Below are 22,528 nucleotides of genomic sequence, written 5' to 3'. Positions count from 1 at the left end.
CCTCCGATAAAGTGAGACATGGGAAGCACTCAGGAGTACATTTGCTCAGTTCCATTCCATCACTAAATGCATTCTCTTTGAAATGATCTGTCATATGTGTGATTGTGCTGCTGTGTTTTAAGGCACACATCTGGGCTGGTATATAACAGTAATCCAGCTGTTAGAGGTCTGGTGTTGTGACAAAAAGACTGAAATCCCACACTGGCTTTCATTATTCTGTTCATTTCTGTATTTATTAATTACATTTACAATTTTATAAATTAACATCTCTTTACATCATTTACATTTTATTGCTTTGTGGTAGATTATAGCAGGTTTTTTTTGTAGATGTTAGCACTTCATTATTTTTAAACTCCATAGATGTTCAAGGGACGCCTCTTAAAACATCTGGTTAGTTGTTGGGGGGTTATGAACAGCTGATTCTGTTTCTACTTTGCAGTGAGCGCCTGTTGAATGTTTCTGTATCGCTGGAGTTCCTGGTCAGACACAGACGGCTTGAAGTTGTCCAACGCGGAACAGAAATCGTCGACAGTGAGGAGGACAGGAGAGTCCTCTGAATCCAAACCTGAGAGGACAGAGGGAGATAAAATGTCAAAGGAGAAGCTGCTCATCAGATCGTGCTTCTCAGAGTTTTGTTTAGATTTTCTTTTATATCACTGTGAAAAAAGGAGCTATTTAAATCCTATGATCCCTAACGCTGTTTGAAGGCTGATTTCACCACCTTTACTCTGAAGCTCTTATTATAAAAATGATCTTGTTTTTTCAGAACAGTCAGAGTTATCCAGGTATTCCATAAACTGATATTATAGATGAACATTTATATCAAATTAAGAACAATCACATTCACAAAAAAATTAATTTGAGACTGTATTTAACAAAGCAGTAAAATCCATAAAAATTCTTACACCATAACTTTCCTGGTCGGCAAATATTAGATACTAAAATCACATATCATAATTGTCAGCGTCGTCGTTCACAAAATGAAGGCAGACAGAACATGAACCGAACACAATCAGACCAGAATTGGTGTGATCAATGTGGAAATCATTAAAACAAAAAAAAGACTAAAACATGTAAACACCAATATTGTTTCTCCATTTAACATACAGAAGCTACATTAATTTGTGTCAAAATATGACAATGTTAGAATATCTGACAGCAGAAATTATGGCTAGAAGATGAACAAGGAATCAAATGGAGGGGACCTTCATGGGGACTATGATATATCCCAAAACACTGATGCTCAAAACAAGATTTTTGCTTTATTTATTTCAACCTCCGCCAAGGAGGTTATGTGACACCCGGCGTTTGTGTGTCTGTCTGTGAGCAAGATAACTCAAAAACGCCTGGGCAGATTCACATGAAATTTTGAGGGGATGTAGACTATGGTAAGAGGAAGAGCTGATTTAATTTTGGTGGCAATCCGGAAAGGATCCTGGATTCTGGATCACTTTGAATTTTTTAGTATGTTTAAGTATATGGTCCAAAATAGGACAAAAACATCATAGGTTAGTATGTCGTCCAACAAATTGGAGCAAGGTGTCCAGATAGCTCAACTGGTTAAGAAGGTGATTCATAAACAGAACTGTGTCAGAGACGCAGGTTCAATTCCAGCTCATGATCCTTTACTGCATGGGTTTCCTGTTTTCCTCTCTATCCTTGGCGGAGGTCTGCACTCTCTGAGTGCTTTTCTAGTTATATATTTGCTTCTCACCGCTGTTGATGTGAGAGATCTTCCTCTTGATGGCAGCTGTCATGGCGTCTGAACACAGAGCGTACAGATCAGCACCGGTCATGTTGGCAGGGCAGCGATCCACCACCTCCTGCAGGTTCACAGCAGGATCCAACCTGAACCTGGAGTCAATGGTGTATTCATATTTACAGTTAATCTCAAGACAAAGACACAAGAAGTCATCTGTTCATACACATACAGGAGTACGGGGTAATTAAGGTCCTCTGGAGCGACCTGGTTTCTGCCCTCCATCACTTTCACACTGCCTAAAAGATGTCTGATGATTTAAGCAAAGTTGCTAATTAGGACTCATTATTTCCTTTTTTTTTTTTAATTTTATGCAACAAATGATGCGTCTCAACATTACTTCAATCACAATTTCACTACAGGAAACCAGCGTTTCTGTTCACGCATGTGATTGTACGTTAACTCACAAATCTTAGCCAACATCGTCTAAAGGTTTTATGACCCGAGTTTCACTGCAGAGACTCCAGTGTAGACTAACTGTAAATGTAATGTGCTCCAGTGGCAAAGGCTGCTCTTACTTTCTGAGAATGGCCTGGAGAACCTGTAGCTGGGAGACTCGATCCTCGTTGATTCCAACATAAACCAGCTTGTCAAACCTGAGGAAAGACAGTCCAGGAGGGAGATCAGGAAAGTTTAACGTTTTACCGTCACAGATCAGAGAGGAGTCTGTCAAACTGCACCCACAAAACTTGACTTTTTTTTTAAATCATATTTTAAATTTTCACTGTTGTTCTTACATAAATGACACGAACCTGCCTTATAATGTGATTAAATAAAAGGGATGGCCCACAGAAATATTTCCGTCATTTATCACAGAGAACATGGTCTACTTGCTGTTTTTTTCCCCCCAAGTTTTGTGTTGAATCCTGCAAAAACAAAACAATGTCTAAACATAACTTCTAAAGCAAACTCACAGACTGATGTTTTCTTGGGGGTAAAGTGTTCTAATGATGGTGGTAATCTACAATAGTAGACATTTTGGCCCCTTGAAGGCAGCAAAACAAAGATTAAAGTTCATACTGACACTTAAGGCAGGCAAGGAGAGTTTATTTGTATCGCACAATTCACACACAAGGCAAATAAGGTGCTTTACTATGGCAAAGAAATGCATCTAGAAACATTAAACTGAAGCCTTTATTATGCTCCCTTGTGGACACAAACTCCATGGATGTCCAGTTGTTGTTGTTAACTATTTTCCAGTCCATCTGGAGGACTGTAGTAGCTAAGGAAAGGAACACTGGAATCAAAATGACTTCGCCTGTTTCTGAAAACATGTTGTGGAAATTGGTGACACTGAATCAGACAATTATCTGCTGTTAAAATCAAAACTAGGAGCAAAAACGGGCTAAAAAGCTCCAAATATAGTAGATAGTTGAAAATAATTCTGTATGTGCTCATCACTACCTTTCACACAATCGGTATTTTTAAACAAAAACACTGGTTGTAAGTGTCTTGAAAACCCTATTTTCTCTTCAGGGGTTAAAAAATAATAGTCTGTGTGCTCTACATGGAATCACAATGTGATTCTAGGATGTGTGTACCTGAAACTGTGTCTGATTTTCCTCTTTGGACAAAAAACGAAATCCACAGAAGAGAAATATTACAGACTTCGCATAGGCTAAGTTACAGTTGGGGTACGTCTCTAAGAATTAATGTCAGTCAGCGTTATGTCCTCTTAAGCGGTGGAATCATGACTATAGCATGATTGAGATGTCTGACCTGCCAGGCCTCAGCAGCGATTGGTCCAGCAGGTCTGGGCGGTTTGTGGCTCCAATCACAAAAACTCCAGCAGATGAGTGCAGTGCATCGAGCTCAGCCAGCAGCTGAGACACTACTCTGTAGAGAGATTTAATCAGACTTTACTGATGCTGCTGCAGATGCACACTGTACTATGTGTGTAGAACAGATGTCACTGAGTGTTTCACAATAAAAGCTCCGAGAAAAGGTTTGGGGTCACACAAACTCACACTTTTATTCATGTGCTAACATATCTGCACAAGGGTTTTCTAATCATCAATGAGCCTTTCAACACCATTAGCTAACACAATGTAGCATTAGAACACAGGAGTGATGGTTGCTGGAAGTGTTCCTCTGTACCCCTATGGAGATATTCCATTAAAAATCAACCATTTCCACCTAGAATAGTCATTTACCACATTAACAATGTCTAGACTGGATTTCTGATTCATTTATTGTTAAAAAAGCAAAACAAATTTTCTTTCAAAAATAAGGACATTTCTAAGTGACCCCAAACTTTTCGATGGTAGTGTACCTATAATACTACTATATAATGCTAAAGACAAAGAAGAGGTCATATGGAATGCAAGAAAGCAACATGAAACTAGAAGTGTAACAGATTGACGGTACCATAGTACACACAATTAACAGTAGCTCAGCATCCAGACAGTTCCTGTTCAATCCACAGTCTAACAACTGATAGGTATCGTGTTTTCCGCACTATAAGGTGCACTTAAAAGCCTTTAATTTTCTCAAAAATCGATGGTGCGCCTTTTAACCCAGTGCGTCTTATGTGTGCACTGAGTTCCAAAATCTGACTGTTGGACCATTTCCCACTGACATAGGGATGTAATACGTACACTACACACGCTGGCAGCGATAAACCTATTAGAGAACATTACATAAAGCTACATACAGTACTGACTATTGTCTTTCGCGGAAGCCGGCATCATTGCTGATGATGACCGTGTCGTCCGGAGAGTCGACCGCCGCCTGAGCGGGACGCGGCCGCCGGCAACGAGACTGACTCCGACAATGACGAGAGGGAACCCGGCATGTTTGATGTCGAAATTGCCCAGCTGTTCAATTCAGATACAGAAGACGAGGACTTTGATGGATTTGTGACAAAAGATTGATAAAAAATAATGTGAGTGTATTTCTAAATATGTAGTAGAATAAAGTTCAACCAAACTCACTGTTTTGCTTCCGTTTCCTTGTTCTAGCATGCGCCCAATAATACGGTGCACCTTACATATGGCTTAAGTACAGAAATAAACCCCGTAATCGAAACTGCGCCTTATGGTGCGGAAAACACGGTAACTGGGGCAGGTAAACACTCACCGATCCATCACTCCTCCTGAGTCTCCGCTGCGCCCCCTGCTGGGAGCCAGAGAGTCCAGCTCATCAAAGAAGACGACACAGGGAGCTGCTGAGCGCGCTCTGCAGAAAACTGAACACAGCATCCACATCAGTGAACACATGCAGAGGAAGAATCTCCTTTTTTTTTTTTAAATTACAGCACAACTGATTTCAGCTGATGTAGCTCCTGACATGACGCCACATCAGTCAGAGGTGAATTAAGTTTGAGCTCCATGAAAAAGGGAAGCAATTTCAGAAGCACAAAAAGTTTACTTTAGACAAAACATGAAAACTATGTGTTGCTTTATGTTTGCAGTGAATGAAACTCAGAAGGCTTATCTTTTGAGCTGATATTCATCTGCTGACTCTGAATACGTTTTTTTTGCTGACATTTATCAAACTGTAAGTTCAGCATCTGTAGCCACAGCTCCACATAATTATCAAGCAAATCTGAAATAAACTTTTGAAATAATTACATCTAAAAAGAAAGTCTGTTAGCCTCGACTGCAATAACAGCTCTGGAGGAAACAAACTGGGCAGTGTAGCATCGTCAGGAGTTGGTGGCATCGACTACATTACACATGACGATGAGAAAAATAGAGACGTCGATAGGAATTGTCTTCAGTCAAGACATTTGTAATTATTCCTTCATGTCTACTGGTAATAGACATGCCTAAGAAAACATGAAGCTGAAGACAACAAAAAACAACAAAACACGCAGAAACAAAGTTATGTGAGCTGGACGTACACTACATGAGAACTATTTATAAAAAGGTGCTTCTGTCACTGAATATGTACATTAAGCCTTTTTATTTAAGCACATTATGGAACCACTGCTGACGTGTAGCTGTGTATATTTATGTGCATGGGAACAACTCAACTGATCTATTTTTGGAACGTCTTTCAGCCACTGTGCAGAACTTTTTATACTGCGTTAGCATATTAAATAGTTTGTTTGCCAAATTGGGATTTAGTATTTGTATGAATTTCATGACCACTGGCCTCTGTGTGCTTACAACCCCTCCAGATTGTGAGAGGCAAAATAACATGATGACAAAGCTGCACTGCAAAAAAAAAAAAAAACACAACAGAACACCAGTACTGGGAATGCTGCAGCAGGCATTAAAGGAAAGGAAACATTTCTAAATGTGTATCCCCAGTCCCTTTTTTCCAACCTCTGTGACAGTCTGACTGCTCATGTTTCTTCTTTTGCTGAAGTCTTTTATCCTACCTTAAAGCTTAAAGAAACTAAGGGCAACACAACCCAAATGATTCAAGACAAAACCAGCAAAAATTAAAAGTGACACAAACCTTCTCTGATGTTCTCTTCACTCTGACCAACATACATGTTGATGAGCTCCGGACCTTTAACACTAACAGACAGAGGGCAGAAGGGAGAGAATCCATGAATGTGTGCAACATTTCAGTTCCATACATCACAATACAACAAAAAGTTACACAACTGCTGAATCCTGAAGCCGTGCTTTGCTCTGCACTGCCCCCTATTGGCAACTAGATTATTTAACAGCAGCCAGAAAGCTGCTCACACACGCATCAACTTTGAAGAACTTCAAGATTTGAAAGCATATTTTTATCATAAGCCTTCTTTACAACCATATTTACCATGTGTGCTGGGTTTTGCCTTTGTAAAGCGTTTTCACCATTCAGTGAAATGTGAAGACTGACCGTTCTGTTAGCTGCCGAGCTAAAAGGTTTGACTGTTAGGAAAGTGAGATTGTTTGGGGTCTTTTTTTCCTTCTTTCACACATTTTAGTGATCAAACCTTCCCTACAATGATCATCACCAGTTACACAAACCTAATCCTCTCCGCCATGCTCGCTATCAGAGCTGCAAGAAACAGGATTTAGATCAGATTTTTCTCAAACAATTTCCTTCAGGATTAATAAAGTTTAATCTTATGTTTTACTCTGGGCAGCGGTGGCTCAGGTGGTAGAGCAGGTTGGTCACTGATTGCAGCTCAGTCACATTCTGGTGTGTGAATGTGTGAATGAGAAACACTGTAAAACACTCTGAGTACCACTAAGATAGAAAGGTGCTATACAAGTGCATTTACTCTTTTACTGGGATGTTCCAAATTTGTTTTTGTTTTTTTTGCCCCTGATCTGATCTGAGTCATTTAGTACTATTCAACATCATTTTATTAGATAATACACATACTTTAAGTAGGTTAGCTGTAGTACCTGGTTAGTACTTAACACTTATGATCTTCGGCCGCCCTGAAATCAAGTCACGATTAGCTAGGACACTCTTTTTACACTCCAGTTACCTAAAGGACAACCAGTGTCACATATCTGTGGCTTAATATAGCAAGATCAGTGCAGCATTACTTTCTAGTGTATTCAGTTTATACTATCTATGCATCGTTTATGCACTGCTTAATCCTTATCAGGGTCACGGGGGGTTAGAGTCTGTCCCAGCAGACTTAGGGTGAAAACGGGACACACTGGACAGGTCACTCGTCTGTCGCAGGGCTACACATAGCGACAAGCACCAGACAGAAAGATCAAATTGTGATTTTGATAAAAAAAAATTGGTTAATCAGATTTAAGCTCAGAATGATATTGTGAACTGCACTTAAGTTTCCAGCTTCAGCAGTTCACCAACTACCTCTGAAATATTCGTCAAGTCAGCAAGATTCAAAGAATTTGTAAAGAAATGTTGATGAATTTCAGAGTGAACGACACCTTTTCTCAGAAATCTACATTTTACTCTTGATTATAAACCCTGCTGGGAGGACTCCTTTGCATACATCCATAGCAGTTTGTATTTAGGTACTCTGTGTCTACAAACTACTGCCAGGCATGGCACTGTTGAACTTGTATTGCAGACACACATTTTGGGGTGAAAGTGAACATCTGTGGCTTGGAGCATTGTGTACTTGGTGGCCCAGAAAGTTTAAGACTGACCTTACTGCTGTACCGTGAAGTCCACCCACCTGAGGAAGGTCATGGAGCACTCAGTGGCCACAGCTTTGGCCAGCAGAGTCTTTCCTGTTCCTGGAGGTCCGTACAGCAGGACCCCAGTCCGGTTCAGACCCAGAGACAGCAGCTCAGGGCGTTGCAGAGGAAGCTGAACTGTGTCCAGGATGTCTTTCTTCACGTGCTGCAGGCCTCCAACATCTTCCCAGCGCACATTCGGGATCTGCTCATGCACAGAGTTTAACCAGCTGCTGGGTTACAGCTACAAAGACCACAGGACTTCAAAAACACAACTACAGCAGCTTCTTTTTGATTTATTCAGTGTTTTTAATGCTGCCACTCTGTCAAATAATACGAGCATCTCTTTTAGAAAACAAAACTATTTTGCAACAAAATTGTTGGCTAATTTTAATGAAATAAAAACTTTTTTGGCCAAGTAGCAAATTACTGCATTTTTGTGCCTGAAAGATTCCAGAGAGCATAATGTTATTTACCCTGTATCAAGGTTACACATATACAGATTGCTGCTTCAGGTGGATTTTGGCTACTAACATCAGAAATCTGTAGCTGCAGTTTGCTTTACCAGCACGAATGTACCACAGCAGAGTCTGACATGCAGATTTACAGCAGCTGTTTGACTGGAAGTGGCAGCTAATACTCTGGACTTTTGTTTACTCATTTTAAAGGCTAAATAATGCCGTTACGATGAAAAAAGTGTCTCAATGTAATGAGAAAAAAAGTCTTATGAGCAGTGATGAATGGTGCTTGGAAGGAGTAATCTCTTTCAGCTCTGGTTCGTTCTCTTTAGCTACTAAATGTTACAGCTTGACTGTAAATCTAACCGTTAAACTAAAACCTTCAGAGGCTTGTTGTGCTGAGTCGTGCGCCGTCACCTTTGGGGCTCCGATGGCTTTGGACTGAGCATCCTGCAGGGTCTCTAAGGCAGACGTGAAGTCCTGGTTCAGGATGGTCACACCGCTGGAGCACAGGTCCTCCTGCTGCCGACCACCACTGCACAAATAACAGGATTTTACTGTGTTTGACTGATTGTTTTACACACTATGATAATGCCCTTCAGTGTGGTAAACAGTAAGAATATGCAGGGCTTCCTGCATAAACAGAAAACTAATCTACCATCAAACTGGGAGACAAAAGCATGTGGACGCTGTACAATGCTTTAATTAAGAACGTCACATTATAGGACATACAAAAATGTGAACATAAATGCATCATTTCTGGTCATGCAGTAAATATGATTTAACATGTTTGAAAAGTAGAAAAAAATGAATGGAGGGACTAACCGAATAAAAACAATCACTTAATGTAAATTCATTTAGATTTTTCCTAAAATCTTCCCATGAGTTTCTGAGCTACTGCAGAATTATTAGTGACTGTTTGTTGATATTAATTAAAAGACCTCATTAAGTACCAAAAAGCATGCACAATCTACAATTCAACTTTTACATTAGAGGTCGCAACGTCTCCTGACAGCCCACATTTCACATTTTACAGCAGGGATTGGATGACACTTAAGAGTTTTTAATACTTTTAACTGCATTTTTTGTTACATTAAAGGAAACCAAACTCAGTGCTCTCTTCCAACACACTGTTATTAAACTGTGCAAACAATAAAATAATACAACAAGGCTTTCTACGTGCCTGTGACCTTTTAAAAAAAGTGTTGATATCAGTACACAGTCTCACCAGGTGTGGATCAGCCTCCTGCATGCAGCTCTACCAGCCTCCACCAGCAGAGCACTCAGATCCCCCAACACAAAACCCTGCAGAGCAGAAGAGGCGACAATAAACCTACTGAGGAATGAACTTGCTGTCAGGTTTTCACATTTGTAGCGAAATTAAGTTGCTCACGGTTTTGTAGAAAATTACCTTTTCCACACTTCTCCTTCACTGCAGTTTCTCATAGCTCAGATTTGATTGTATTTCAGTCACTTGAATTGTTAAAAATATATTAACTGCCGATTCAGAAGATGAGGGGATGCGGTTTGAGTGTCAGAAAATGCACTGCAGCTTTGCTGTTAGTGTTGGTATCTGCTAACAATAGTGACACATTCTGTGCTACTTGATCTGTTCTTCAAATTCCCATACGTCCTTTGATAATGCAGCAAAGAGGCTCTGCTTATGTGGAAAAATCTGCATTTGATTCGTTTTTAACAACTGATTGATAACATGGCCAAACGTACATTAATAAAATTGTTTAACATCCGCCTCCCTAGTGTGGTTTCAGTTTGCTGAGGGTTTGTTGTTGTACCACTTCAGAGGACGTAGAAGAGTCTGTCGTGAAAAGTGTTGAAGCAGATTTAGCTATAATTCTGATTGACCCTTCATTAAACCACTTGAACCCCCTGCCTTGCAGCTGTTAAAGAGTTTCTAATCAGAACCTCTAGATTTGTCTAAAGGCTTGTGTGTCATTAGAATTACACTTTAAATTCTGGTTAATTGCAGTCTTGCTATGCCATTATACAATATAGGAGAAAAAAGCTCAATCAAATTTGTTGTATTTCTGTCAATCAATCAGGTGAAGCTAAGCAAAGGATGTGCTTTTGGTATTCCCTTAAAATAGAGATGGGAGACGGGATGGAAGAATTGTTTTTCGAAGGAATATTTGCACAGCAGAGAGCCAAGAACTGTGATTAAAGTAGTAAATTCCTGTAGTGAAGGGATTTAGAAAACAGTAATACATAGATAAGGGAGAACCCAGTGAGCCGACCAGATAATTGGCCGTCAGTTTGTCCTGATGATTTTGCTAAAAGTCAGGCGTTAATGCACGATTACGTACTGCGGTAAGTTTGGCCAGTCTCTCCAGGTTGACATCTCTCCCCAGGTGAAGGTCTCGGCTCAGGCTGACCAGCATGGAGCGCCGCTGCTCTTCGGTGGGGCTCTCTAAGGCCACCTGGTGGACAAATGCTGCCATTACACCTGCAGACAGATCCCGAGGTCTGCAGACTGTCGCTACCACCACCACGCTGAAACACAAATGTGTGACATTTCCTCTAAACTTACTCGGGTCTAACAGGCTGCTGGTTTCATTACAAACACAAACGCTCAGTGAGCATGGACACAGACTTCTGTTGGCTTCTACAGCCGTAACATCTGACTAACATGGGCAGCTGATAGATCTCCATTAAGACAGAAACAAACTTTGATTAGTAGCCACAATCCACCATAAATCCAGCTGTGTGGTTGCTCATGTGGCAGAGCTGGATAGTTGTGTGTTTTTAATCATGGTGTGAGAATGACAATAGCTGACATGACAAAAGTAAGAGATATAATAGCTGTGAAGTTCAGATTAAAACACATGGTGTTTGATTTGATCGGGGTTTTTAAATGTTTTGGCATTTAGAAGATTAGCAAATGAATTCTAATTGTGGTGTAGGTTTGATGGCTACAACAGGACATACAGCTGTTGGTGTGTCAGCTCAGGGTCCAATTATTCAGGCTTGGGGACTCTTAAGAATCACAGCAAAATAACCAATAACTTAAGCACAATTCTTGGGAAATGTTACTGCCATCAATTCTCCTGTCATTTCTCGTAACAACTAAAATACTACTGATTAAACTTGAGCTTTCTCAGTTCTTTTATCTGTTATAAAAGCAAAACACATTTGAATGTCCTGATTTGTGATAAAGCAATTATTAAAAGCAGTTTTTTTGAAAAAGTACATTTCATATCTTAAAGTGTGTGTGGATGTAACCACACATGACATTTGACCGTATGTTCATTAATGAGCTGCTCTAACAGCCTGGTCTCCACAACTATGTTGCTGACTGGCTGTAGGGATTCAAGCTTTACAGAAGTCCAACCCTGATGCTGATGAAGTTTTGCTCTGTTAGATAGACTTAAGATCGCCAAAAGATCAATTAATTGGTTGGTCAGTTAATTAGGTTGGCTAATTGGGTCAATTTAATGTCATTTAGGGATCATCAGAGTTATGGCTAACCATGGCAGTTTGGGTTTGGTCAGTATCTGACTAGCTACCAGTTATTTGGAGGTTTTCCATCATGTGGATCCGTTTCATACTCCATCAGAAAAATATATATAATTCATATTTAAAATGCTGCAAAGTTGGATTGGTTGTGTATGTCATTAGGTTCCAAACAGTAGAAACTTCTAGACACGTTCTTCCACACGAAAACAACTCAGTCTTTACCAATAACCAGACTGTTGTTGGATAAGACAGTCAGGCTGAGACTCACCTGGAGGGGGCACTTCTGAGCAGCTGGCAAAGTGCCACCTGGATCCTGCCGTCATCCTCAGCAGCACCTCGAGGTCGGATCAGGAGCTGCAGGTTCCTGAGCAGCAGGATGCAGGGCTGCAGGGAGTCGGCCCGCTGAAACACAGACGTCAGCTTCACTTCAGCGGCTGCAGGTGTGTCGGCGCACACGCTAACACAGTCCACCTACACACAGAAAACAACAGTAAAGACACAATAACAGCAGCCGAACACACAAACAGACAACTGAGGAAAACGGCAATAGCATCAGCAGGACGTATTTTGAGCTGCAGAGAACGAATATTCTACAAGCAGAGGAATGAAGATCGACATAATTAATGCATATTTAATTGTACAAGTATTAATAATGTTATACATATTCAACAGCTGTTATACCTTCAGCAAGTGGAGGTTCAGTTTGTGACTCGCTGCTCTGACCACCGTCATTTTTCCACTTCCTGCATGACCGTGGAGGAGGACGGTGCAACCAGACAAAGAGCTGCTACAACCAGACACAACACTCATCACTCATCAAATGACCACATGTCCCATCATGCCTCTCTCTATGATATGGCTTACAAGATTTACATTAACAGGAAAGTCAGATCCTACTGTAGATTCAGTTTGTATTGCCTCCTGCTGTAGATCCCAGCAGAAAGGTGAGTTACCTGTGCTGCAGGTGAGGCTGGATGATGCTGCTGATGAGGTTGACGGTCTTCTTGAGGCCTGGAGGAGACAGACTGTTCCACAGCGATGCTCCCTCCGCAGGGCAGCAGGGGACGGAGCTGTTCACCGGCGCTCCCTGAGCAGATGGAAACAAACATCCACTGATTCTGCTGTCAGAGCCTCAACAATGACTGACCAACTGACACTCGTCCTCACCGCAGTCCTATCCTCTTCACTGGCTGTTGATCAAATCTTGTGTTCACTGTAAAAAACTGGTGCTAATTTTTAAGGTTTTACGTGGCCAAACGCCCCAGTATATTGCAGACCTCCTTCACCCTTACACTCCAAATAGAGCTCTCAGGTCAAGCCAACAAAAAGTAGCTGCTGTCCCACAAACCAAGTACAAGACCCGTGGTGACTGTGCTTTCCAAACTCTAGCACTAAATCTGTGGAATGAGTTTCCTCTACAGCTGAGATCGGTCGACTCTTGTGAAACATTAATGAGCTGAAAACGTTTCTATTCAGACAGACTGTTGGTTGACCTGTAGCTGTTTTGTTTTACTTATTGTATTGTAGCTGTTACTCCCCTGTTTGTATCAGTTTATTATCTTTAGAATTATTACTATTGTTCTGTCACCTTGCAAAGCATGTTGTGATATTGTATCAGTGAAAGGTGCTATATAAATACATGTTACTTACTTACATAATAAGTAAGTAAAATGGCCTAAGTAAGGTGGCACATTCCTTACAATGAGATCACATCTTGATTCAGTCCTAAAATCTGCCCACTCATGCAAGCCATCTTTGTATTAGTGGGAAAACACTTGCACCAAAACAAATGCTTCTAATTTCTTTGTGACCTCCATCAACAATCAAACCCAGTAAAAATTCACAAAAAAAAACACAAAATGACCACCAAGAGACTAAAAACAAACAAAATGATGCAATAAAAGAAAATGCAAAAAATGACCCAAACAGATTATAAATGAACACAGACGTAAAACACAGACAGATAAAAACCCCTACAAAATAAAAAAGCAACTAAAAAGAAACAATGTCACAAAAGTAAAATGACTACAAAGACACCAAATACTCTTACAAAGAGATGCCAAGTGAGCAGACGATGGACGGAATAACCAACTACAAAATAAACAATTCACTTGATTATTTAAGTCTTTAAGTCTCTGAGCTACAGCCTCCAATGGTCAAAAGTTGAGTAATGTTACTAAGACTTCTGTCAATACATTTTGATTTTTCAGAGCCTTTCTAGACTGTTCAAGACCTACAGATAGCTGTTTTTCATGACCCACCGTTACCCGAGTGATACTGCAAACATTCTGGGGTCAGAGGTCAAAGTTTACCATGTAGAGTGAGGTGTGCAGTCTGTCAGCCAAAAGAGCTCCTCCTCCTCTTCCTCCTTCTTCTTCTTCTTCTTTCTTTGCAGAACAGCTCACCTTCTGCACTTTGAAGAACAGCACTGGACACCTGACAGAGGTCCAAAGTCACAGAGTCTCATCACTGAGCACGATCAACACCTAACAACAAGCAGCTAGATTCATTTACTGAAGGTCATGCACGCAGAAGGAGAACATGCAAACTCCATGTAGAAAGTACTGTGGACTTTGCAGTTGTGAGGCGACAGAGCTAACCGTCGATACACTGTGCAGCTCAGAACATCAATGCCCTGGCTTCACTGAACACGTAAAATGCGGCATGTCGTTTGTGTAGCAGATGTGCTGTGGATTAATCTGGACTTTTTATTGTCCACATCTCTGTAGGATCGTAGTAACACAGCCGTGCACACCTCACTTCAAAAACATAAATAGAAGATTGACCCATTTTCAGACTGGCAGTGAGGATCAGCACCACAAACCCGGTGTAGTCACTTTCACTGATTATAAAGGAAGCGTGGTGTTGCGGCATCCTACGCCAACAGTCCACATACAGTAAGCATTAAGTGTAGCCATTGAGTAAGACTTGTGTGGACAGCGCTGTATTTCTGCTAACTGATGTCTGGTACCTGTGGATTCCCTCAGAGTTGTTTTCGAGCAGGTCTGGATGGTTTTCAGCTGGAACTGTCAGGACATCTCCCTGTGAAACCAGTCTGCAGAACGTCAAGACAAACTGGTTAGACTTCTTTCTGGATTCACAAGTACATTTTTACAGAAATGGTTTGAATCTGGCCACCGACATGCAGACAAGAGACCAAAGTGGTGGACTGACAGACCTGACCCTGACCTGGGTGTGCTGAAGTGTTCAGCCAGCAGGTTGTCGTAGAAGCTGAGGTTGCTGTAGAGTGGAGAAACGACCAGCTGGATGTGAAGCTCGCTGGCAAACGATGGAGAAGCTAAGCGACTGTCAGAGCGACAATCACTGGGTTCTGGAGGAGATGGTTTCCACCTCTGAGACAAAACAAGAAGAGGCAGCTCAGCAAAACAACGATGAACGAACACAATCAAAAAACATTATGTCTCTTCTTCTTGTGGTTTCCCCCTGTGCAGATTGCTTCTGTCTATTTGTAGGATTTGTGACGCGTGTCTCTAAGACTGTCATTTTGGATGCTCACAGCAATAAAAAAATATACAATTAAATTATTCAGCAGCAGCCTTTTTCACCCACAGGCAGCTTCCATGTTCCTCTGGAGAATCCACTGAACACACTGAAGACTATCTAAGACACTATTTCTACACTAGAAAGCAGCAGTTCCTGAAAACCGGCTGCAGTGGTGAGATCATAACAGATATTGTAACCTTAAGTCAACAAAAACCAAATAAAATTACAAATTGGAATGTTTTTAGAATAAAGGGTGTCTGTACTTAGTAGCCAGCTACATTCTCCTCCAGCACAGCATGGAATGTTGAATAAAAATGGAAATACGATATAGTGTACAGCTCCGACATTAAATGAGCTGAAATATAAGTTGATTAGTCGACCTGTTGACAAGCTAACAATTTTATAAATAAAAAATGCCACAAACGTGCTGGTAGCAGCTTCTTGTGGCCATCACCTTCTGGTCTGACTTGTATCGTTGTAAATTAAATGTCTCTGGATTTCAAATTGTTGGAACATGAAAATGTTATCTGCATCCCTGAGAAATGGGAACAGTCATTCTTCAAAAACGGTGTTATTTTTAATATGCAAAATGCTCAGTTGCTCAAATGATGACGAGGATGTTTGTCGGTAGAGTCGCTAAATATTATAACTGACAGGAGTGACAGTTTCAAAAAATAAGATAATTTCAATTACAATCAAAGTATGTTTCTTTAAACAAAAAACAGTCGTATGGTTACAAGCCTCCCTCAGCAACTCAACATGGAAACACAAAGAGGGAATTTCATTACCAGAAATACTGTAGTGCTGGAAGCCATCTGCCTGATTTCTAATGCTGTATATGAACTTCAGATGAACTTCTAAATAGAGGTTTAATCAAAAGAAATGTCCTGTTCCCGCCATCATTTCTATTGGAACCATGGAAGATGCAGCTTGTGCATATCTATTTGTTAAGGTGACGGCATCAGCTCTGACTAGTGTCATGTTGAATGAAACACAGACATGTCACTAGTTAGACAGCTGTGATGAGTATGGAAAAGTGATGCTTATTCAGACATGAAGTCAACTGACTATATTATTAGAAAGGAGTGCACGTGTGAAGGGGGCTTGATTATACAGATTTTGTTGATTTTTTGCATCACTTTGCACTTGTTGATGATAATGATTGTTTATTATTCTCCTTGTCTTGTAGATTACTTTGCGATCTGTTGTGTCTACTTGTTTTGTGTGTGCTCATTTGGGGTCTCTATTTGGACATTTTGCAGGTAAAGCCCAGGACAACCCAAGTAGGCCCATTCAGTAATCCATTCATGCCTGTAATAGTAACAAAGGGCCTTAAACTCCAGCGTTGCTTGACTTCTAACTTAAATGACCATAAAGCGTTCTAACTAGACGATGAAAGGTGGCTGTTGAACTGCAGCTACTGTGTGGATTCAGAGTGTTGATGAACCTTTATCCTGAGTGTGCAGCTGTTCACAGGGATCGCTTCTCCCTCCGTCATGTTGAACCACAGAGTCGCTGATATAAAACCGACATCATCGTGAACCAGTAGGTCTGGACTCTGAGTCAGATCCACCGCCACCACAGAGACCAGCCGCTCTCTGCAGAAGCCTCCCCTGTAGTCGGACTCTCCTGTGGGCAGCTTGAGTGACCCTGCCGGCCTCGACAGCTTCACCCACTCCTGGTTGAACAGGCCCAGCTTGAGAAGCAGCAGCTTGCTCACAAACACACAGCTGTCTACATCCACCGCTGTTCCCTGTTCACCTTTGACCCCAAGCCATCGCCGAGTGTCTACAACCTTGACGTCCACCCTGCACTCCAGCGCCTGCAGGACGCCTGAGAGCCCTGAGCCCAGCAGCCTTCTGTTGTCAAGAAGTGATCGTCCACTGCAGAGGCTTTCAGCGTAGTGAGCGAAGTCCGACACGCACAGTGTGAGCGGTCTGCAGGACGACGGGGCGCCTGGAGGGTCCAGCGAATCCGAGAAGTCTGTCAGAACCAAAGAGGTGTCAGCCGTGATCCTTCCCTGTGTGACGGGACTACACTCCAAAACCAGCAGCTCCGACAGCTGAAGCTGCACCTGACACAGATAAGGAAAACACTTGACATGATGTGTTCTACTGTCAGGATGAACTACATGACGACACGCATGTATAATTAATTCTGATGATCCATTTGAGAAAATAATCTGCAAGAATTGTTGAATGCCTGGACGAAAAACAAAAACACATTTTAAAACACTATTACGAGTTTTGTGAAATTCTGTTAGTTAAACAAAAAATAAAAAAAATAATAACTGGAAGATGAACTGACAAGAGAATAAAGAAAGTTAGTTGCTGCTCTGTTTAAGAAGCAGAAAAAAACTGCTTCTGGTTGTAGAAGTTTACAACTGATGTCATCATTATTTATTAAATAATGAATTAAACCAAGATTGATTCAACACATTTTACATTAGCCGCTATAATAAAGTGATTTAGTTTCACTTATTGAACTTAACTCTTAACCGTGGATCCTAATTAGTTGTTTTCTTTGTAAACAACTAATACAAATAGGGTCTGTAATAGGAAAAAAAATATTAAAATAATGATAATAATGACCGCACAGTAGAGCATTATACAGTAGCATGCAAAAGTTTGGGCACCCTTGATAATTTTCAAGATTTTCCTTTATAAATCACTGGTTGTTTGGATCAGCGACAATTTCAGTTAAATATATCACATAGCAGACAGACACAGTGATATTTTAGAAGTGAAATGAAGTTTATAGGACTTAAAAATTGTGCAATAATTATTTAAACAAAAGTAGGCGGGTGCATAAACTTGGGCACGACAACAGAAAAATGACATCAATATTTAGTAGATCCTCCTTTTGCAGAAACAACAGCCTCTAAATGCTTCCTATAGCTTCCAACGAGGGTCTGGATTCTGGTTGAAGGTATTTTTGACCATTCTTCTTTACAAAACATCTCCAGTTCAGTCAGGTTTGATGGTTTCCGAGCATGGACAGCCCGCTTTAAATCACACCACAGATTTTTAATGATATTCAGGTCTGGGGACTGAGATGGTCATTCCAGGACGTTGTACTTGTTCCTCTGCATGAATGCCTGAGTAGAATTTGAGCAGTGTTTAGGGTCGTCTTATTGAAGTATCCAGCCCCGGTGCAACTTCAACTTTGTCACTGATTCTTGAACATTGTTCACAAGAATCTGCTGATACTGACTGGAATCCATTTGACCTTCAACTTTATCAAGATTGCCAGTACCTGCACTGGCCACACAGCATGATGGAACCACCACCGAATTTTACTGTGGGTAGCAAGTGTTTGTCTTGGAGTGCTGTGTTCTTCATCCGCCATGCATACTGCCCCTTGTTATGTTAAAATAACTCAATTTTAGGTTCATCAGTCCACAGCACCTTATTTCAAAATGAAGCTGGCTTGTCCAAATGTGCTTTAGCATACCTCAAGCGACTCTGTTTGTGCCATGTTTGCAGAAAAGGCTTCTTCCGCATTCCCCTTTTGAAAAGTGCGCTGAATAGTTGAACGATGCACAGTGACACCATCTGCAGCAAGATCATGTTGTAGGTCTTTGGAGCTGGTCTGTGGGTTGGGTTTGACTGTTCTCACCATCCTTCACCTCTGATTATCTGAGATTTTTCTTGGCCTGTCACTCTGGGCCTTAAAGGGGAACTTGGTTTTTTTTCAACCTGGGGTCTGTTTTCATATGTCATTTCATACATATGAGTGATGGAGAAATGAATTTTCGATATAGCTCCAGTATTTAGCCAGGCAGTCAGTTTAGCAGCTCGGCTAGCGAAAAGTATGGGGCAAGAGGCCCCCCCCCTGTGTCAAAGTCCGCCCTAATGTGCTTTTATTTCCCCCCACACTGACCGGCTCGGATAGTCTCAACGAGTGTCCCACAACATAATAGAGATGAGAAGTGAACGAAAACCTGCACATTACCTGGCGATCTCTCTTTGTTGTGGTCTGTATCCAAAGCTCAGGACACTAGTATGTTGTGGGACACTTGTTGAGACTATCCGAGCCGGTCAGTGTGGGGGGAAATAAAAGCACATTAGGGCGGACTTTGACACGGGGGGCCTCTTGCCCCATACTTTTCACTAGCTGAGCTGCTAGCTGAGCTGCTAGCTGAGCTGCTAAGCTGCCTGCCTGGCTAAATACTGGAGCTATGTTGAAAATTCATTTCTCCATCACTCACATGTATGAAATGACATATGAAAACAGACCCCAGATTGAAAAAAAACGAAGTTCCCCTTTAACTAGAACTGTGGCTGTGGTCTTCCATTTGCTCACAGTGGAAACTGACAGTTGAAATCTCTGAGCTTGCTTTTTGTATTCTTCCCCTAAACCATGATGTTGAACAATCTTTGCTGTCAGGTCATTTGACAGTTGTTTTGAGGCTCCCATGTTGTCACTCTTCAGAGAAGATGCAAAGAGGAGAACAACTTTCAATTGGCCACCTTAAATACCCTTTCTCATGATTGGCTTCACCTGTGTATGCAGGTCAAGGGTCAGTGAGCTTACCAAACAAATCTGTGTTCCAATAATTAGTGCTAAAGGTATTCAAATCAATAAAACAACAAGGGTGCCCAAATGTATGCACCTGCCTACTTTTGTTTAAATAATTATTGCACACTTTCTGTAAACCCTATAAACTTCACTTCACTTCTCATATATCACTGTGTTCATCTGCTATATGATATATTTAACTGAATTTGCTGATCCGAACAATCAGTGATTTATAAAGGAAAATCTTGAAAATGATCAGGGAAGCCCAAACTTTTGCATACCACTGTATGTCATATGTATTGTCATGCTTCTCTCAGTACAAAATACAGACACATTCTGTGAATGATGAACATTGTGGACTCTTTAAATACCCTGTCTGTGCAATATTAATATTTCTTATAAGCATCTAGAATATGTGTTACAAAGGTATTTTTCTACTTCACATAAAAATCTGTGCAATATAGACAACCTGTGGAATACTGATACTTATGTCACTATTTCCATTTATGCAATAATCTGTTATTTCTACCTAGTACTTATGTGTATCTTAGTTTATTTATACTTCATTTCTTTAATGTTTGCACTATCTTTGCTCCTGGAACACAGTAAATGTCCCCACTGTGGGGCTAATAAAGATTTATCTTACATTATACATCATAATAATTTGACACTCAGAGCGTACCAATAGAAGATTTTTCTTGAAAAACTTCAAGCAAAAATGTATTTAATTTCTTCTTTTAACCTATTTCTAGTTTGTAAATTTAAATCTATGATAAAACTGCTTTTACCAGCTAATATCATAATCTCTATATTTACAAGAAACTAGGCAAACAGAAATGAGTATGAGGTAATTTACTACAGTGTGTGGATATTTAATCATTTTAACCAGAAATACTAGTTCTCGGTACTTGTAGTTTAGATTATTTTAGGTTTTCGCCTTAAAATGGACATTTGTCCATGTTATTAAGAATGATTGGAGCAATAATCAGCAACATACAGCTGAGAATACTGACCCTGATTTTCAATTAAAAGTTTATTCAGTTCCTGACTCTCACCTGTCCCGGGTCCTCTCCCAGCAGCGGGTGTCGGGGCAACAGCAGCGGGTCTCCCTGCCGGGCCAGCAGCCACTGTCCCGGGCGGCAGAGCTCCAGCAGCCCGCCGGTGAACTGCTCCGCTCCGGCCCAGCGGAGGCTTTGCCTACTGCGGGCTCCCAGCACTACTCTGTTCAGGCTTACCGGCTCCAGAGCCCGGACGGTACCGGTGTTGTCCAACCGCTGGAGGCCATAGTGCCGAAGGAAGAAGCGGCTGGTAAACAGTCGGAGCCGCTGTCCGGACACGGTGTCGGCTCTGAGGCTGGTTCCTCCTCCGCAGCCCGCTGAATCCTCCTCGGTGGTCGGGTGAACGAGCAGTAAAATGCCCGTCCTCCCGGAGCCCTGAAGCCGCTGTGGGGTGAAGAGGACGGTCGGCGAGTCCGACTCATTCTGAAAAATGGAATCCCAGTAAGACCTGGGTACCAAAACATCCAGCGGACTCAGGTGTGAAGGAAAATTGTCCAAACTACTCAACTCCACCTGAATCGCCATCTTGCATTTTCTTCGCCGCTGCAGCTGCTGTCTGTTGTCCTTCATCATTGCCCTCTAGCGGACGAGTAGAGGAACTGCAGGAAAACAGACGTCCTTCCTCTGGTCATCTTGATTCAGCTTTACTTTAGATGTTTGCTGTAAAATGTTGGCTATCGCCACATACGTTTATTCGACAAACAAAGTCAAAAAGGTAGGAAGTGGCTGAAGGTCTGATGAAGAAAATAGCCCACATTTTGCTGGAGATACCTTCTAGTGTCACATTGCACTCCTTCATTCCATTCCCCACGGTTATCCACAATTCTTTTATCTATTTGCTACTGCCTGTCAGACGTCCCTCTTACCTTTCGCTGTCACACTTTTTCTCTTTGCAACTGTTTGCCAGATCTCTCATCTCTTATCTTTTGTTGTCCTCCAGACCTCTTGATTCAATGACCTTTTGTTTATTGTACTACCCTGTTACTGATTAGCAAACATACTCAAATTAACCACTGTTCATCTTTGTATTTAGATACAGCCCCCTCACTACCCTCTGACCAAGAGAGGAAGAACAGTAAATTATGCTAGAATGCTAAATGCTGTATTATAGAACGATTCAACATAGCGTGTGTCGGTTTTGCAAAACTATTTGGAGGTTAGGGTCAACTATAGAGCAATCGATCCCATCTGTCTGTCTGCAGTCCCTGGCTCCAGTGCCAAGGTCTAATAAGTTCATATTTTACAGATGAGTTAGGAATGGCCTTTCCTCAGAAAGATTAAATTTTGGGGCCAATCAGTGTGCAAATAGCTCTGCTAGAGGTCAGTGGTCACTTTTACAAAAATGCTGTATTTCTTCCAAAGGGTGGAAGGTGGATTGATACTATTTGGTGCAGATAAGTAACCATATTGGGGCTTTCCATTGGGGATGCTCATTTTGACCTTGAATGATATTTCAAACTGTCCAAGTGGCCACCAGACAAATCTGAGAGATCACAAGATGATTATTGGTAGAGAATAAACAACAAAATTCTAATACATACATTTCTTATCAATTGTTTGGGGGGAATTTTTTCAATCTTTGATTTGGTAAGAAATGTCAAACGATGAGACACAGCTAGACTTTATGTCACTGCAGTTGTTAGGTTCATGGAAGCCACATCACTAAACAACTACCATTGTTGAATTCTGATATACAGAACACTG

General features: G+C 41.2%; 1 protein-coding gene across 2 annotated transcripts; it reads right to left on the bottom strand.

The window, feature by feature from the left end:
• Positions 1–206: 206 nt before the first annotated feature.
• Positions 207–21,409, bottom strand: pex6 (peroxisomal biogenesis factor 6). Of its 2 annotated transcripts, none has more exons than XM_022209910.2 (18): positions 20,822–21,409; positions 16,693–17,319; positions 14,931–15,094; positions 14,713–14,796; positions 14,054–14,177; positions 12,695–12,828; positions 12,423–12,528; positions 12,010–12,212; positions 10,592–10,778; positions 9,499–9,575; positions 8,688–8,805; positions 7,812–8,017; positions 6,167–6,228; positions 4,838–4,946; positions 3,479–3,595; positions 2,278–2,355; positions 1,715–1,854; positions 207–565 (listed from the first exon to the last, which is right to left on the bottom strand). In XM_022209910.2, the coding sequence occupies exons 1-18, from the start codon at positions 21,395–21,397 to the stop codon at positions 429–431; spliced, it is 3,249 nt and encodes a 1,082-aa protein (XP_022065602.2). In that variant the 5' UTR covers positions 21,398–21,409; the 3' UTR covers positions 207–428. The 2 variants fall into 2 exon arrangements, with proteins under 2 accessions (XP_022065602.2, XP_022065603.2); XM_022209911.2 differs by having other exon boundaries at positions 12,423–12,525.
• Positions 21,410–22,528: the final 1,119 nt, after the last annotated feature.

Source organism: Acanthochromis polyacanthus, chromosome 3 (assembly GCF_021347895.1).
Source record: "Acanthochromis polyacanthus isolate Apoly-LR-REF ecotype Palm Island chromosome 3, KAUST_Apoly_ChrSc, whole genome shotgun sequence".
NCBI lineage: Eukaryota > Metazoa > Chordata > Actinopteri > Pomacentridae > Acanthochromis > Acanthochromis polyacanthus.
Note: the sequence above shows the minus strand (reverse complement) of the source record. Positions and strands in the feature narration are given on the sequence as shown.